General features: G+C 58.9%; 1 protein-coding gene across 1 annotated transcript; it reads right to left on the reverse strand.

Moving 5' to 3' along the window:
• Position 1: 1 nt before the first annotated feature.
• On the reverse strand, positions 2–17,992 carry PTPN23 (protein tyrosine phosphatase non-receptor type 23). The gene is made up of 25 exons (XM_034067693.1): positions 17,886–17,992; positions 15,099–15,173; positions 13,765–13,892; positions 13,131–13,207; positions 12,127–12,176; positions 11,042–11,173; positions 10,529–10,609; positions 9,140–9,275; positions 8,955–9,001; positions 8,689–8,745; positions 8,066–8,124; positions 7,728–7,807; positions 7,435–7,549; positions 7,001–7,066; positions 6,506–6,651; positions 5,797–6,120; positions 5,353–5,507; positions 4,704–4,855; positions 4,248–4,427; positions 1,873–4,048; positions 1,505–1,689; positions 1,261–1,365; positions 1,035–1,173; positions 839–952; positions 2–753 (listed from the first exon to the last, which is right to left on the reverse strand). Exons 1-25 carry the CDS (start codon positions 17,967–17,969, stop codon positions 214–216), a joined length of 5,403 nt encoding a protein of 1,800 aa, XP_033923584.1. The 5' UTR covers positions 17,970–17,992; the 3' UTR covers positions 2–213.
• Positions 17,993–18,753: the final 761 nt, after the last annotated feature.

Consider the following 18,753-nt stretch of genomic DNA (forward strand, 5'->3'; position numbering starts at 1 on the left):
CTGCCAATCAAACTCGCTTTATTTTAGTAGCAAAGAGCTGAAAAAGTCAGTCTGAATTGAAGTCAAATAACGGGGCGAGCGCCAGTTACATCTGTACAGAGCTAAGGGGCTGGGGGGGCACAGGGCAGGACCCCACACACACCCCCCTTGGAGCCTGTCCCAAAGTGGGGTCTCAATAAGGGAGGTATTGGGGTCTGGGACCCTGCCACCCCCTCAGGCCTTGTTGAGGGTCCAGAGAGGGTCGAGCATACTGAGGGGGTCATCACTTGGCCGGGGTGCCCGCAGGCCCTCACCCGGCTGTGCCTGCAGGAAGTTCTGCTTGTTCATCCGCTGCTTGCCCTTGAGGGAGGCGTCCAGGGTGAAGGCCTCGGGCGTGAGGGAGGCCAGCAGCTCCAGCGAGGATGAGGAGGGGGGAGCAGCGGCAGGGGGGGGCACCACAGGCACTGCCACCCCCCCGGGGGGCTCTGCTGTGTGGTTGCTGCTCTCGGGGGCGCTGAGTGGCTCATGGGGGGGTGGCTGTGGCGGGGAGGGCTCAGGGGCACCAACACCGTCCATCGCCCCATCAGGAAGCACTGTCAGTGCCTCTGCGTCCGCAGCATCAGCTGGGGGGGTTGTCTCTGGCCCCCAGCCCCCCCCAGCCTCAGTGCTGGCCCCCCCTGGCCGTACGCTGAGCTTGGCAATGGTGGCCTGGATGGAACTGATGGGCACATCTCCCCCCAGCACCAGGTCCTGGGAGTCCTGGGGGAAGTAGAGCTGGGGCAGGGGGAGGCTCTGTGAGTGTGGGAGCAGCAGAGCTCACTCCAGGCCCCCCCCAGCACCCCATTCCCACTGCACCCACCTTGGGGGAGGTGTTGTTGGTGGCCTTGGGGACAGCAGGAGCACCCACACCGTGACGGAGCAGCACCTGCTCAGCGTGCAGCAGGACGGCCTCATAGCAGAACTTGAGGTGCAGCTGCAGGGGAGGATGAGGAGGGCAGGGTGAGGCAGGGGCCCACGGCCCCCACCCCACAGCCCCCACCCCACGGCCCCACTACCTTCTCCTGGAGCATGTGCTTGCGCTGCTGCCGCATCCTCTTGATGATCAGGGCCAGGTCAGGGATGCCATTTCCCGCCTCCACCTCCTGCATGGCCGTGTAGAGCAGGCAGAAGGCCCCCGTACGGCCCACCCCAGAGCTGCAGACACAGACACCCCCGGCTGTGACAGACCCACGAAGGGGACACCCCCACAGCCCCCACAGGAGCACCCCAAGCCCTGCTCACCTGCAGTGCACAATGACAGGGGTGTGGAGCGGGCGCTGGTGCAGGTAGTGGCCATGCACCTCCTGGATGAAGCGCAGGAGGCTCCCCTTGCTGTCAGGCAGGCCCCTGGGACACAGACACACACACACTTACTGCTCTCACCCCCCACCTGCCCAGGAGGGCTCGGTGCCATCCTGAGGAGCAAATCAAGGGTCCCATGGGACTCCCCCACCCACAGCAGGACCCTTCCCCTCCAGTGCCATACAGCTCAGGCCAGGAGGTGAACTGGAGGTGGACCACGGTGCGCTTGAGGCTCTGGTCACGATACTGCAGCGTCATCATCCTCTCCACATGGGTAGGGGCGACCTTGAGGCTGGTGAGGACGAGGGTGATGGGTCCCTGCACCATGGGCTGGCCCCGCTCGGTGGGGAAGTACCGCAGCACCTTCTGCTGCCGGGAGGGAATGGGGTGGCCTCAGGAGTGGGCAGTGGCAGCACCATCGTGCCCCAACTGGTGCAGCCACTTCCCCAGGGGACCCTCTTGTCCCTTCCTGTCACTTGCGGGGCCCAGGAGCTGCCACATGGTGACAGGAGGTCAACAGTGGCCCTGACTGCCTCTAAGGGAAACGTGTACCTTGTCCAGCTCCTGCTCTGACACCAGCATGACGACAACGGAGACCTTCTGCTCGTAGATCATCAGCCAGAAGTCTGCGGCAGTGCCCAGCAGTGGGGCCTGGGTGGCGATTACCGTGGGGCAGTACGGTGAGAGGTCCTCCACCCGGCTGGCGTTGATGTAGTCGTCCTTGCCCGAGCGCAGGACAACACGGTTCCTGTCGTAGGGCATGATGTCCTGGTGCCGGTTCTTCATGGAGTAGCAGCGGGCAATGGCGATGGAGAGCTGCCGGGCATCGCGTTCCTGCGCATCCTGCAGCTCCTTCCACACAGTGTCCAGCTCGGTGCTGCCGCCGGGCCCTGGCTGCTCCAGGCGCTCCACCAGCCCACGGAAGCGGTCCAGCTCCGCCAGCAGCCGCAGCACTCGCTCTGGTTTCTCATAGGGATCGTTCTCAATCAGCTGCACTGCTTTGGGCTTCTGCCCCTCCTTGGCATCTGCCTTGGTGGGCTGCAGCAGAGGCTGCCCCACGGCTGCCTTGGAGCCACCATGCTGGCTCTCGGGGCTGGAGGACAGGAGGTCATCAGTGGAGGAGCTCTGCCGCTGGAATGGGGCCTCGCCAGGGCCCTGGGGGAGCACGGGTCCCCCTGGTGTTAGTGCAGGTGGGGGTCTCTGTGGCACCAGTGCTGGGGGCTGCATGGCCAAGGCTGGCTGTGGAGAAGGGGCTGGGGAGGGGACCAGGGTGCCCTGGACCACCACAGCACCTGGGCCCTGGCTGAGGCCGGGGCTGGGAGAGGGAGTGACATGGTGGGGGGCAGCCTGGCCAGGGGGGGTGGGTGCAGGGGGGCCCAGGGCCATGGTCCCAGGGGGCATCTGGCTGCTGGGGGGGGCAGGGCTGGGGCAGAAGGGCAGCCCTGGGGAGCCAGGGGGCACCGGCTGCAGCCCCCCCATTGCAGTGGGCAGGGGCTGCCTGGGGGGGCAGCTCTGGCTGGGAGCCCTGGGGAAGTGCTGGGCTCCAGCCTGCAGTGTGTCCTGCCCTGGGAGTGGATAAAGCTGGGGGGCCAGTGGGGGCCCCCCGGGGCTGGTAAAGGGCTGCTGGGCAAACGGGGCCTGGGGGGGCAGCGTGGGCCGGGGGTGCGGCTGGAAGGACAGTGGTACCGTGGCTCTCCCAGGGGGCAGAAAGGGGGCTGGGGGAAACTGCTGCGGGCCCTGGGCCCGAGCTGGCATCTCCACACTGGGCTGGAGCTGTGCAGTGGGGGCAAAGGTGTGAGGGTGCTGCACAGGGGAAAATGGGTGCTGTGCCGGCTGCCTGAAGGGCTGCGGCCCTCCCTGGGCATAGGGGTAGGGGGAAGGGGGGGCCCCCGGAGCCAGAAAGGGGCCTGGGGGTACAGCCGGGCCCTGGCTGGGAAGCCGTGGGACAGGGGGGCAGCTGGAGATGGGTGCCTGGATGCTGTCCACAGTGGTGGTGGCTGGCCGGGGACCTGGGGTCAGCTCAGGGCCACCCACTGGTGGCTGAGCACCCATAGGGGCTGGCCCCACTGTGGGTGGCCCAGGCACGGGCCCCCCAGGTTGGCCTAGGCTATAGGATGCTGTGGGAGCAGGAGCAGACCCGGGCAGGGATCCATGTTGTGGGGATGAGCGTGGCGGAAGCATGTGGGGCCCCACGTAGCCAGGCTGCACTGGGGCTCGCATCAGTGGGGCTGCTGGGAAGAGCTGGGGGGCTGCAGATGGGGCTGAGCTGGGGCCAGGGGGGAGCCCAGCTGCCTGAGGGGCAGTGGGCTGCATGAGCTGCACTGGGGCCCCTGTGCCGGGGGGAAAGGGGCCTGGTGCCGAAGCAGGGGCTGCTGCCAAGCGATAGTGTCCTGGGAGGGCTGGGGACCCAGAGAAGCGGGCAAGGGGCTGCAGTGGGGCACTGGCAAGCCTGGCCCCTGGCAGGAAAGGTTCGGGGCCATGGGGCCGCAGCCTGGTGGTCAGGGCCGGGTTGAGGGCGGCCAGAGCAGGAGGCGGCAGCTGGGCCAGGTGCCCAGCTAGCACATCGGGGGGCAGGCTGCGCAGCTCCTCGGGCAGGTCCGACAGCACCAGAGAGCCCAGTGGAGGCAGGTCCATGGCATCCAGTCCACCTGCATCCAGCTCCGGAGGCTTCATCTGCAGGGTGGGTTTGGGGGCCGTGGGCCGGGGGGGCGGCTGTTTCTTCATCTCCCTGCCAAGAGGCAGTGGGGCTCAGTGCAGCACTACAGGCTCCCAGCACACCCACCGCAGCAGAGTGACCCCTCGAGCATCAGCTCACCCAGCAGCACCCAAAGGTGCTCCCCACCTCCCGAGGTGTCACACCCCGACACCAGCTTTACAGCCAGTTTCAGCCCTATGTGTGTCAAGACAATGGCTGCGGCACCACCTACTTCTCTAAGATCTGCTGCCGGTTGGCCTCAGCAGCTTGGCAGGCAGCACGGGCCTTCTCCAGCAGCTTGGCAGCTTTCCCCTCCAGGTCAGTGTAGAAATCCTTCCCCTCCTGTGATTTCTTCATCAGATCTTCATAGGCTTCATAGGAGGCCACCAGGGTCTGAACGGTGGTGTTCCACCTAGGGAGGCAGGGCAGAGCATGAGCAGAAGTGCAGCACCAGGCAAATGCTGGGGGTCCCTGCTCCTGGGACACCCCAGCATGCCACTGGGATGGACACTGGGTGCAGGATGAACAGCCACCAGAGGCCCCCAGTTGTGGGGCAGGATGAGGGCAGAGCAGAGGAGACGGCAATGACTCCACAGCTCTCCCTCAGGGTGGGTAAAGGCTGTTCCCATGCACCAAGACCCCACCACGGCACTGAGACCCCCCACCCGTACCCTTGCACACCACTCACTTGTGCTCCACCTCAGCCAGGGCCTTGCGCACGGCCGCGTATTTGACATTGGCGTCCGTCAGGGCCTTCAGGACATTCTCTTGGGCAGCCAGGTTCTGCTCCAGGTAGACCTTGATCTGGTCGTACTTCTTCAGCTGCTCCTCAAAGAGTTTCTGCCAAGAGAGACGGGGGCTCTGAGAGGCTTCACGGATGGGGTGGGACAGAGCAGAGCTGCTGCTGCAGCCCTGACTGGGATGTGCAGCACAGCCTGGAGAAGGCTCCAGGGACACCTTAGAGCAGCTTTTAGTGCCTAAAGGGACTGACAAGAAAGCTGGAGAGGGGCTTTTGACAAGGGCAGGTAGGGACAGGACAAGGGGGAAAGGATTTAAACTGACAGAGGGGAGATTGAGATGGGATCTGAGGAAGAAGTTCTTCCCTGTGAGGGTGGTGAGGCCCTGGCACAGGGTGCCCAGAGAAGCTGTGGCTGCCCCATCCCTGGCAGTGTTCAAGGCCAGGCTGGATGGGGCTTGAAGCAACCTGGTCTGGTGGAAGGTGTCCCTGCCTGTGGCAGGGGGTTGGAACTGGATGGGCTTTAAGGTCCCTTCCAACCCAAACCAATCTGTGACTCTAGGAAGGTGGGACTTCCCCAAACACAGTGGCTGGTACTAACCTTCATCTCGGAGCGGTCGGTGGTGACCAGCGAGGTGGTGATATCATCCTTCTGGATCATTTCACGCAGCTGCTGCTCCAGGGACATCCGCTGGTCCCTCATCTCCTGCACCTTGGCCAGGATTCGCTTCAGGTTCTGCAGCACCTGCTTGTCATCTAGAGGACAGTGAGGGCTCAGTGATTGTGCTGGAGCACCCCTGAAACACTCTGCAGGGGTACAGAACAAACCTGCCCTTGGTCCAGCACACCCAACGGTAAAGCCAGGCATCTGCCAGGACAGGAACTGTGTCTGTCCCCACACCAGGACCCCATTTCATGTGTTTTTGAGGGAGAGAAGTCCCCAGCACAGCTCAAAAGCAGAGGGGGACAGGAGGGAGCCCAGAGAGAGGCACAAGTGGGACCTGCCTTCCCCCAGCCCTGAGTGTGGGTGAGAGGCTCCGCTCACCTTCAGTCAAGGTAGGGGAGGGCAGCGCGGCCCGGACCTGCTCCAGCGGCCCGCTGAGCAGGCGAAGGTTGCCGATGTGGAGGTTCATGGCTTTGTGGAGCTCAGTGTTGGTGAAGCTGGCCTTCTCGTGCACCTCCAGGTACTTGGAGCACTCCTTGCTGACCTCAGCCAGCCCCGGGGATGGTGGTGGTGGGGATGACCCCTGGGGTGGTGGCACCTTCCCAAGCAGCTCCTGCAGCTTTCGCTCCTGTGCCTCGTCCTCCTCGAGGAGGTCTCGGATCTCCTTCAGGGAAGCCTCCACATCGGTGAAGACCCCAGAGAGCACTGAAGAGGAGAGACAGGAGGCTGGGTAAAGGGCTGAAGCACCACCAGCTATGAGCCTGCCTGCTCCGAGCCTAAAGCCAGGCATTGTTGTAGCAGCCTGAGGAATAAATATGGCTCTGGGCAACCACAGAAGGCAAAGACACCCTGCCTTAGATGTGTGGGTGCTGAGCTCAGGGCCTGCCTGCACTGGCTCCAGAGAGCACTGACCCCCTTGGCCACAGCAGGGCTCAACAGGAAAAACATCTGGGGGTTCAGGAATTTATACCAGCAAAGAATCAGCCATCAGGTTGAGGGTTCCCCAGACCAAGCCCAGGCATGGAGAGGGGTGCCTGCCCCCGGCCAGCCCGGATGTCCCTGGTCCCCCTGTGGGTCCTTGTGTCCTTACCCTGCATGGACTGGACGAGGTTCTTGACAGTGTCAGGGCGCACACTGAGAGCAGCGCATTTCTCCATCAGGATGGGGGGGATGTGGCTGTACATGTCCAGGTTGTCCACAGTCTCAGGGTCCAATTGCATGGAGTCCATGAACTGGCTACAGGCAAGAGAACAAGCCCCTGAGTGGTGGCAGAGCCTCCTAGCACCTCAATGAAGATCCTCCCATCCCAAACCACAGCCAGCTAAGAGCACAGCACTGCTGCATCACCCTCAAATGCCTCAGAAAAGCTGCAGGGTGAATCCGGGAAGTGATCACTGGGACTGGAACTGGGAGGACAGGGCTTGCCCAGAGCTGGGCAAACTGGGATTTGACTGTGCTCAGTGTGAGGGTTACAGATCAGGGATGGGTGCACTCCCTTTGGCAATGGGGTGAGAAACCCAACAATGGGATCACTGGGATACCCTGCCCAGCAGGTAGCCCCTCTTTGGGTACAGCTCACACTTACTCCAGCACTTCGTTCTTGGCTTCGATTTTGGCCATCACATCTCGCAGGAGCTTGGCCTTCTCCTCACTGAGACAAGAGAAAATAACATCCTTTAGTGATGAGATGGGACCAGGAAAACCTCCACCATAAACTGCAAGAGCCCCTTGGGACTTGGCCAGAGCCTCAACCACCCCTCAGCCTGCTGCATATGGCCCTCTGGGGCAGCTCCTGAGCCAGGCATGAGGACAACCCCTGGGATGCCAGTGCTTCCCCAGGGAACCCACTGTGGCTGGTTTGGTCACCTCCAGCTCCCTCCAGACAGCAGAGGTATGGAGCTGGACCATGGGCTCCTTGGTGGTCTTGGTGCTGGAGATGTACATGCCCAGCTCCACTGGCTGGTTGTCCTGCTCTGGCAGAGCCGTGCTGGTGACCCACCTATACAGCCTGGGACCCACCTGTACAGGGAAGAGGCCTCGTGGGCAGCCATGGGCACCAGCTTGGCAAATATATCAGGGCCGGTGACAGCTGGATCCGTGGGGTTGACAGGGAGGGCTTTCACCAAGGGAGCACCTGGGGGGTGAACACACAACACAGCCATCAGAAACCTTCACAGAGCCAGTTACTCCCAAGTCACATCCCCCCACTCCACACCTTCATTCCCAGCACATCTCTGGAGAGCATGGCACAAAGTCCCATGGGTCCCAGAGCCTTGTGGATTCAGACAGGAGCAGACACTGCCCATCCTCACCTTTCACAGACTGCAGAGTGTCTAGCGCAGGCACAGCTTCATGGTAGATGAAGTCATTGTCCTTTTTGGCTGAATTGTACCTGGAAACAAGCAGTGACACTGCATTGGTGAGGAGCAGATGACATTCCCAGCTCCCTGAGCTCACTCCCTGTGGGGTCAGGCCATGGCTCTTTTGAGGTAACTTCAGGGAGAGCAAAGAGCAGCTTCACATCCCAAGTCTCTGGCAGCACAGGGTGCTTGGCTCTGCACATCAGGGGACACGCTCTCCGGGCTGCTCTGGCCAGAATGCATTTCTGACCCATAGGTTACATCTGGGGGTGCCCCATGCATGGACTCACTTGCCACCAATCACATCCATGGTGAATCTCAGGGCTTCCTGGACAGTTTCTGGCTGGCCCTGCAGGAATAAAAGCAACTTGGCATGGGCAGGGAGTGTTGAGTGCTTTCCCTGCAGCCGACCACAGCTCTGTGTGCCCAGGACCCAGCAGCAGCCTCACCAGCCATCTCTCCTTGTGCCCCATAGAAGAACTGAGATGCCTGGGGGCAGCCCCAAACCCTCTGTGCCCCAGTTTCACATGCAGACCCTGCCATGGTTTCCCTGGCACTGCAGCAGTGACACAAGGGGCTCTGCTCTGTGAGGAAGCCAGTGAGGCAGCAGAGCTGATCCACAGCCCTTCTGGAGCTACCCACATGCTCCTAAATGGTTCAAACCAAACCAAACCCTGCTAAAGCCCTTGTAGGCAGTGACTAGAGCCTTGGGCTTGGCTGGATGTCCCAGAGGGAAGCAAAGTGAAACACTGGGAAGCCAGCACAGGTTTGCCAACACACTGAATGAGAAGGAAAGCTTTTAAACTGACAGAGATTCTCATCTTTCCAGTCTGGCACCCCACTGCCCTGAGCCAGGGCCCAGCTCACTCCCTTTAAAACCCAATTACTGCTCTTGCATGGAGCAGGAACACACCTTTGCCAGCTTGATGGCTTCATTCAGTTTATCCAGAGCGCTCTGGAAGTAGATGACCTGCACAGAGACCAAGAATCAGGGCTGGCACAGAGGTAGGTGCCCTTGCTTTGCAGTGGACCATTACCAGTCCCTGAGAGCTGCAGCTTCCCATAGCTTAATGGGGCTCTTGAAAGAGCACCCACAAGTGCTTGCAGGAGGCAGGACACTGCTGGTGACACACTCCAGAACCCACACTGGATGGAATGGGCTGACACGACCTTGCTTACCCTTTCCCCAAACTTCTGCTGCTCCTCAGCCTGCTTCCCATGTGCAGCTGCAAGAAAACACAACCAGTGGCATCAGACCTCCAGAACTCGAGGGACATCTTTGAAACAAGCAAGAAAACCCCACAGGGTGGGAGCAAAGGGCAGGTCCCTCCACAGCCCAGCAGCCCCCCAGGTGATCTCCCCACTTACATGGGCCACAGCAGCAAAGTAATAGATTTTCATTTGAACCAGTTTCTTCCAGTCCTTCTGGATCTTTCCCAGCAGCGAGGCTGTCTCCGAGTTTTCCAGTGCCCGGCAGGCTTCCTTGTAGTAATCCACCACCTACAGAGAGAGGAACAGCTGTTTGGAAAAGCCTCAGAAAGACAGACCCCAGGTGGAATTCAGAGCAGCAAGGGAAAGGATTCATTGCCACCAGCATTTGTGTCCAAGGTCTCAGATCACTCAGTCAGTGCAGGAAAACAGTTGGTGGAGAACTTGTGGGTGTGTTTCAGGTCAGAAACAGAGACTAAAGACATTGCCACAATAAACCTATCCCACACAGAAGGTCAGAACCGCAGACTGGTTTGGGTTGGAAAGGATCTTAACGCTCATCCAGTTCCAACCCCCTGCCCATGGGCAGGGACACCTTCCACTAGACCAGGCTGCTTCAAGCCCCTTCCAACTTGGCCTTGAACACTGCCAGGGATGGGGCAGCCACAGCTTCTCTGGGCAACCTGTGCCAGGGCCTCACCACCCTCACAGGGAAGAACTTCTTCCTCACATCTCATCTCAGTCTCCCCTCTGTCAGTTTAAATCCATTCCCCCTTGTCCTGTCCCTACCTGCCCTTGGCAAAAGCCCCTCTCCAGCTTTCTTGTTGGCCCCTTTAGGCAGTGGAAGCTGCTCTAAGTTCTCCCTGGAGCCTTCTCCAGGCTGAACAAGCCCAGCTCTCTCAGCCTGTCTCCACAGCAGAGGTGCTCCAGTCTTCAGAGCATCTTTGTTGCTTCCTCTGTACTTCCTCTAGCAGCTCCATGTCCTTCTGTTGGGGCCCCAGAGCTGGATGCTGGACTGAAGGGGGGGATCTCACCAGGGTGGAGTAGAGGTGGAGATCTAAACCTGCTGGTGGTGCAGCCCAGGATATGGTTGGTTTCCTGGCTGCGAGTGCACACTGCTGGGGCATGGTGAGCTTCTTGTCATCCAACACCCCTATGTCCTTCTCCTCAGAGCTGCTCTCAATCCAGCTTCCCCCAGTTTGTGCTTGTCCTTGGGATTACCCCTACTTATGTGCAGGACCTTGCATTTGGCCTTGGAGAATTTCATGCATTTTGCACTGGCCCTATCTCCAGCCTGTCCAGGTCCCTCTGGATGGATCAGCTTCCTCTGGAGTATCTTAAAGTCTCTTTTGAGGAGCTAGCAGCTGTGCTCCCAGCCTGAGGTAGTGGCAGCACCCCACACTGCTGTTTGACTGGCACTGATGCTGTACAGGGTCTGGGACTCCCTCCCTGAGCTTCCAACCCCATGTGCAGTGGGAAGGAGGGCTGTATTGGGAACAGCAAGTCCCAAGGAAAAAGCGGACAGAGATCTCCCCAGAGCTCACCTGGGCACTGATCCGGGCCACGAGGAAACTCTTCCTGTTGTCCAGCATGGACTTCTCCAGAAGACACTCCTGAGCCTGGCCCTGTTGCAGACAAGAGGGGAATACTCACTCTCCCCTACACGTTGGGCACTCCTGTATCCAAGCCAGTGCCAGGCCTGATCCCTGGCAGGACCCAGCAGCTACAACCTCTTGCTTGAGCTACAGCCCAAGGGACGCCCAACCAGCCCAGGGACAAGCAGAGCAGTCCAGAGCCCTCCCTCTCCCCTGCTGCCTTGCAGTATCTCTTTCCCTCCTACAGGAGGCACCCCCTCTTGCCTACAGCAGCCTGAATCCTGCAGATAAAATACCTCCTGGGACACTTTGATCCCATCTCATCCGGCTCCAAACACTCCACAGGGAGCACCTGATGCTAGGAATACCTATCTCCTGGTCATGGGGCAACAGCCCTTGAGGTGTGCAAGGAGCAGTCCCAGTGTGACCAGTGCCCCAGTGGAAGCAGAACCCAGTTCCTACCAGCATGAGGTTGATGTTGAGGTTGAGGATCTGGTGGCTCATGTCTACACTGTAGGAGTGAGGAAAGTGATCCCGCAGGTAGGTGAAGGCCCCAGCGGCACACTGGAAATGGGTGCAGGAAACCTTCATGCCCTGAGAGGATGGGAGAACACGTCAGGTGTGCACAGCCCTCTTGCACACACGCCAAGCCAGCTGATGTACAGAGGCACATGCTGCCAGATGCGAGGAATTTGTGGAGACTCAGCCAGCCAGAAGAATCACAGAATGATCTGGATTGGAAGGGATCTTAAAGCTCATCCAGTTCCAACCCCCTGCCCACAGGCAGGGACACCTTCCACCAGACAAGGTTGTTCCAAGCCCCATCCAACCTGGCCTTGAACACTGCCAGGGATGGGGCAGCCACAGCTTCTCTGGGCAACCTGTGCCAGGGAAGAACAATCACAGGGAAGAACTTCTTCCTCAGATCCCATCTCAATCTCCCCTCTGTCAGTTTAAAGCCATTCCCCCTTGTCCTATCCCTACAGGCCCTTGTCAAAAGCTCCTCTCCAGCTTTCTTTTTTTCCTTCTTTTCTCCAGGCTGAACAAGCCCAACAAAGAGCAACCTGCTTTCTCATGGCAGGGTTAGGGTTATAGGCTCGAGCCCAGCAGTGTTAGATGTTCCCCACGCTGCTCATGCCTCCTCTGAGACCCCCAAAAACCAGCTGCCATAAACCTGAAGCAAATACCTGGGCCTCACAGGGCTTTAAATCAGTCAGCACTTTCCCCTGGTCATGCATGCCCCAAGCTGCATCACATCTCTGCCCTCCCAGCCCAAGGTGCTGGGAAGGTCAGCCCAGCTAACCAGAACACAGAGCTTTGCTGGAGTAGAGACAGCAACAACATGCATGGAGGGACACAGCCAGGAGGGGATGTCCCTTTGTAACACTCTACAGCAATACTAGGTCACAACAGACATCTAGAGCTGGTGTCCAACAAGTTTGTAACCACCCAGGTGGCAGAGGAGAAGTACTGGGGATGCTGCTGGCTGGTGGCTGGTAACCACATGGAGAGGAAAGTCATTTAGGGCAGACCCCAGGGACCGTTACCTCCTCAGACACTCTCTTGTCCATGGCGCCCAGCATGGAGTGCAGTGCACCTGTGGAAAGAGGACGGTGGCTCAGAAGGATGAAGAGACACCAACAGCAACCCTATACTACTTCCAGGGATGGGGTGTCTGGTACCAGAGAAGCCTGGACCTGTGGCACATTGGCCAGAGACACCTGACAGAACCCAGCCAGCTCCCTGCACCAGCGGGACATAGAAGCAGCACTAGGGATGCTCTTCTCACAGGGCAGAACTGTGGAAGGCTGCACACCCAAGCTATTCAGCACAGAAAAGTCCCAGGCTGGAAACAAACCTCAGTATGGAAAAGCAAATATTTAACACCCTCCTGGTTGAACAAAGGTTTGTTCTAACTTGAGGGAACAGCTTTGGGCTGGGGTTTAAATTAAAGCTCCTTGCTCTGTGTGTACTGAGCTGGGAGAGCACAGTCAGCTCCTGAGCTGCAGTACAAGGGTGGGAGTGTTTCCAGCAGCCAGGGGCTGAGTGTTCCCTTTGGAGCTAACAAACCCCCCCCCTCTGAACCATGACTGTCCATGAATGACAGCAAGGGTGAGGGAACAAGCATTAGATTTGGTGCTTTTACACTCATTTACTGGCTTTTGAGGCAATGGTGTGCTGGATGAGCTGTACAAAGCCTGGTAGAGTTCATAACTGTTCCAGAAAGGGCATTTGCGATGCTGCAGCTCGCTGTCAGCCTCTTTGCTGCAACCTCTGGCCAAAACACAAGGCAGTACATGGGCAGGGCATGCTTAGAGCTGGAGGAAAGGAGAGGAGACCTTGGACAAAAGCCAGCATCAACCTCTCATGCAGTGCTGATGCTGAGCACCCAGTGAAGGGAAGAAGCACAATCAGGCTGATCCCCAGCTGCTGGTGGAACCAGGTGAGCCATGCTGCTACCTGGCCACTCTAAGGAATGCCGACATGAAGCGTGGAGACATCCCTCATGCCCGGGGCTGACCAAGAGGACCGCTGGTCTCCAGGCCCTTACCCAGGTTGTAGAGGATGCATGCCTGCTCATATTTGATGTCCTCATGAGTCACCGTCTTGCCTGAGAAGATCTCAGTCCTGTAAGAAAAGAAACCTCGTTACCAGCCTTAGGTGGAGTTACTGGTGTTCCTAGGCACTGGCCAGGGAAAGGATTTGTCAGGAGCTGCTCTTCCTCAGAGGCTGGGAGATGGGGCCCTCCTGCCTGGCATCATCCTGGGCATCAAATCCAGGTGGGAGCTGATAGGAACACTCTACTGCTTTGGGTTCAAAAGCCTTTTACACACAGCCAAGCAACTCTGCCACCCAGGGGGAGCTCAGCAGTGTCACCTTGCACAGTGACAATGTCTTGCCTCTGCCTTGTGTCTCAGAGCCAGCTGTGCTTCCTTATGGCTTCGTTTCAATGTCCTGCCAGATCTCCAGGGTGGGATGCCATTTCCCAAGGGGTCCCCAGGGCCTGCTGGTACCACTGCTGGACTTTGGGGAAGAGCATACCAGATGCACACGGAGGGAGCAGTTGCTCTGCTTTGGATCAGCCTCTGAATTTCAGGAAGCTCCCACTGGGAGCCAATCCTCCCACGCACAACACCCACGGCCTCATGCCAGAGAGAGGGTCTGGGGAAGCAGCTCCTCCTCACCACGCAATGGGGACCGCTGCCTCCTGCTCGGCACCCATGGGGATGCGGCTCTGCAGGTAGTGGAGTTGGCCGAAGTACTTGCGCAGCGTGCTGCAGCCCTCGAAGTCCCTGGGCACATTGACGGCACTCTGGAGGGGAGAAAGGAGGAAGAAAAGGCTACCATGGGGGCTGGAGCAGTTGGGCAGGAACAGGAACCTAATGGATTTGTGATGAGATGCACAGGCTGGGGTAGGAGCCTTTGTGGTGGGGACGGCCAGAACTGGGCATTCGCTGGCTGTCCCGGGAGGAAGGAGCTTGGCCTCATAAAAAAGACCTGCAAAACACATCTAGAAAAACAAGTCTGTTCACCTTAAAGTGAGGCTGGACAGAGCTGCTTTATGGATCCAGAGTAACTCATACATGAGGAAGTCTGTTCTGCCCAGCACATGCTCCTGAAGGTGAAATAAATGAGGAACTTGGAAATGACTGAAAAGGGGGTGTCTTGGACAGGGCACAGGACCTGCTGCTATGGCAAAGCTGGGAGAAGGAAGAGAAGAGCAGGAGACACCAGAACGTTTTTCCAACCTCTTGCTTCAGGGTTAAGCCCACAGGTAGAGGCCAGAGCTACCCAGATCTGGGCTATGGGTGTTTAAGCTGCCAGTCAGGGAGCTTAAACTCATCAAGTCCTACTGGAAGGCCACCACTGTGCTTTGGAGACACTGGTGAGATGACACCAGTGTCTGCACCACAAGCTCCCCCAGCTCCACCCTACACATCAGGTTTACGGCCCCTCTAACAAACCAGCACTGGTGCTGGCACAGGGCAGGGCTCTGAGCACCTCCAGCCAGTTTTACCACCCGTGTCTCAGGTACCAGTTGGCCAGGGCCGAGGCTGCCTCTAACCTGCTCAGAACCACCAAAGGTGATTACTCCAGTGACTAAAACAACTATTTGGCCTCCACAGTTGAGAGCAAAAAGCTGATTTATTCCCTGCAAAGACCTCAGGCACCAGCCCAACTGACAAAGCAATTCCTTCCACCCAACAAGGAACTATTCAATACAAATCCCCCCCATATTCAGGGAAGTGGACACAACAGAAGCTTAAGTATGGTCCTTAGAAAGCTTTAATCTGGGGAGCCAGGATGCAGCCCAGCTTCCAAAAGCCTCATCTGTGGGCTACTAGTGAGGAAGAGAAGCAGACATGGCAGCACTCCGGCACAGCTCCTAGTCCAGAGAGGTGGTGGAAGCCAGAAAACGGATCCTTGAGCACAGGGCAGGTGATGAGCCAGCTCCCTGGGTTCAGCTCTGGCAGGTCTCCCCAGGGCCACGAGCAGTTTGGGTGGGAGCCCAGCTTACCTGACGGAGCAGCTCCAGCTTCCGCAGCTCCTCATTGTAATTCTCTGGGTTCTCCCCATAGTTCTTCAGGACAAACTAGAGGGACAGGAGAGAGGTGACAGCCTGGCCTAACACCTGAAGCCACCTTCCCAGTCCCACACTGGAGCTACAACTAGCAGCTCTCCAGGGAGAAGCCCCCAAGGCAGGCCTGGCAATGTGAAGAGGACGACTTGAGGCCTTCTGGGAGCTTGTTTCTCTCCTAAAACTCCCCAAATCTTGTCCAGTTCCTACTGAACCTCAGCTTAATGCAAAGTCAGGGCATAGGGTCCTGCACAGACAACACCCCAGACAGAGGCACTGATCTGGCACACAACAGAGACTTTGGAGCTGGGGCGTAAAAGCTGGAATCAAGTTGCCATGAGGTCCTGAGGAGTTACCAGCAAACAGGACAGACAGAACTGAAGTGACGCCAGGACCTGCTCTGCGCTGGAATGAAAGCAAAATCTCCTGCAGAGCTTCAAAGGGTGATGCCACGCTGGTGGCTGGCCAGGCAGCAGCTCATCCCAGTGAGGGCAGAAAGGGAAACGAAACGGGATAGCATGGAACAGCCTGGCCCTGCAGCCCATACCAGAGAGGAGCTGGAGCCAGGGCTTGGCCAGAGATGCTCATTAAGAAATAAAATTGCTGCTGCATCCCTGAGGAAGGCATCTGGTGATGAGTTATGTCTCCCCAGCACCACAGAGGGAGCTGCCAGCACAGGGCTCCCCAAATGTGCCTTTAGCAAAGGTTTTGGGATCCTCAGATCATGATGCTGCCAGCAAGCATAGTGCTTCCTAACTGCAGGGAGTTGGGATCCTTCAATGGCCTGTCAGGAATTCATCCAACCTTCCTGACAGCCACAGGGGAGAATCAGGGACCCACAGCCCTACTCTGCTCTGGCCCAGGTGGACACCAGGGGCTCGATCCACCCTAGTGGCTGCCAGGTTAAGGGTGGCTGGGGACTTCTGGAGGGCTGCCTGCAGCCTCTGTCACCTGAGCTCAAGGTGAACACAGCTCAGCGATGGAGAAGGAGGGACGTTTCCCTTTCATTTTGACCAGGGCACGAGGTTTCTATTTGCCAGTAAAGCAGCGTGCGTTTCAATCAAACCAGATTTCCACCTGCTGCCATATACAAACTCCCTAAACAGTCCACTTTTGGTAAGACCCCATTTCTTGAGCCCACCTCTGACCTGGAGGCCACCATCCATCCCTCTGCCTCAGCTCTGAGGCCCACAGCCCAGCCAACTCCCTGCTGAGAGCTGCTGCACCTTGTCCGGGCTGGCACAGCATGACTCAGCTCGGCGATCCCACAACGCCTTCCTTCCGGCACAGGAATGTTCCCACCAGGCTAACACCACTGTCGGGGTCTGACAGGATGCCAGCCCCACTCAGCACCCCAAAAAACAGGAGGGTGGAAAGTAGGCGGTGACATAAACACAGGAGAACCCCCGCTCCTTCTTCCACATCCATAAATCCTGCTTTTCATCTACGGGTGGCACTAGGAAACGCCAGGCAGAGGTGGAGCTTGTTTACAGCTGATTAATTAAGTCCTTCACGTCCCTAAAGCAACCAGCAAGGACAGGTCTTGTCCCCCGTGCCAGTCTGTGGCACCCACCAAACTCTCAATCTTCCTCCTGCAAAGGGACTGGGGGTTTAACTGATGATCTGACAGCCTGGGGGCTGCTGCCGGTGGGAGATCCAGCTCCCCCATCCTCGCGTTCCCCTCTTACATGAGCCCGTGGGAGCAGAGTGAAAGGAGATGCCAAAAAGAGACACAAAGGATTGGCCGCAAAAGAAGACGTGAGGAATCAGACATCACCAACCCCGATCTCCTAATGCTATGGCATTAGTAATGACCTGCTGCTAAGGGGGGTAGGCAGGAGCTGGTAATGGGGCTTGGGGGAGGGAGGCTGGAGCATCGGAAGCCGGGAGTCAGCACAGTCACATGCAGCAGGGATGGACTTGCCAACTCACCTCTCTGCCCTGACGTGACAGGGGAAGGCTCTGCCCAGGGTGGGGGTGCTCCAGGGACTCCCCCTCCCAAACTCTGTCCCTCTGCCAGCACTCGCTGACCCTGGCTGCTGAGGGAGCGAGTGGGGCCAAGCCGTGGGGCTGGTGCGGGCATACGGCCTCACTCCTTATCATCCAAGGCAAAGGGGGACACTGCACCTCACCCTCTCCCCATGCACCCAGGAGCTGCCCAGGTCCCTGCCTCAGAATGCCCTCAGCAGCCCTGACCTACAGCCCCCCCCAGATATCTCCAGCTTTAACTCCCTACTCCACCAGGACGCCCCCCCAAATCCCTAACCTTCTACGCTCCCTTTCCCTGTGCACCCCAAACACTCCACACCTCCCAAATACACACCACAGAGCTCCTCTTCCTATCCCAAGCACTCCTTATCCGCACGGAGCCCAAACACCCCTCACAGAGCCCCCGATCCCCCTCGCGCCCCACACTCCAAGCACTCCCCTCCCTCACAGACCCTACCTATCTCCCCCCAAGCACTCCCTTCTCATAGAGCCCAAACACCCCTCATGTAGCCCCCAACCCAAACACTCCCCTCCCCTCCAGACCCCCTTCTCTTCCTCCCAAGCACTCTCCTTCCTCACAGATGCCCCCTCCCCACACCATGAGCACTCCTTTCCCTCACACACATCCCCCCAAGCACTCCCCTCCCTCACAGGCCCCTCCCGCCCCGCCCCTGTCAGGCCCCTCCCGCTCCCCCCCGCGCCCCTCGCCGGCCCCAGCCGCCCGTTTCCCAGCCCCACCTTCTTGACGGCGGCGTTGAAGGCGAACTCCCCGGCTTCCTTGAGGTCGAGCCAGATCATGGGCATGCGGGGCACGGCCTCCATCCCGGCCTGCGCCCGCCGGAACCACCCACCCGCCGGAACCCCGCGCGCCGCCTCACGGGAAACCGAGTCCTCGCGACGAGGCTCGCCCCCCCCGCCCCTTCCGGCGGCCGGCGCCACGCCCCCCGCGGCATCGCCACAGCGGTTCCCATGGCGACGCTTCCCCCGCCTCCTGAGAGCGGGGTTGGTTGAAGGGGTGACGCCCCGCCCCGAGGCTGTTCCCATGGCGACGCCTCGCTCGCTGATAGGTGGAGAATGGCTGTTCCCATGGCGACCCACCGCCCCTCCCCCCGGAAGGCCGCGGGTTGTTGCTATGGCAACAGCCATCCCTGCCGGGCCTGGCCCAGTGTAGGCCCAAGCGAGGGTGTGGATGTTCGAAGGCCGACTCCTTCAAGTTACTTAGCCCTTTTCCCTCCGTCTTCTGTGGTTTACCCCCAGTATCACAACGTACATTCAAATTCGTGCTTCATAGGTGATTCCCCCTGGTGATTCCCTGATCTCCCACACGAGGCTATCACTGGATCCGCTCCAGTGACGCCATTAATGTCAGAATGACAATGGTGGAGTATCCTATAGCACCCCATTAATTGAAGAGGTTGATGAGTTCTGGCTTGTTAACGGTCTTCCAAACACCCAGCCCTCCTCATCCCAGGGACTCCATCCCACCCCATCTAATCCCAGCCTATAAATCCCATCCCACAGATCCCAACCCATCTCATAGATCCTAGTTTACCCCATCCCAGAGATCTGATCTCTTCCATCTCACTCCATCCCAGAGCTTCATCCA

The sequence above is a fragment of the Melopsittacus undulatus genome, chromosome 1, assembly GCF_012275295.1.
Source record: "Melopsittacus undulatus isolate bMelUnd1 chromosome 1, bMelUnd1.mat.Z, whole genome shotgun sequence".
In the NCBI taxonomy this organism is placed as follows: Eukaryota; Metazoa; Chordata; class Aves; order Psittaciformes; family Psittaculidae; genus Melopsittacus; species Melopsittacus undulatus.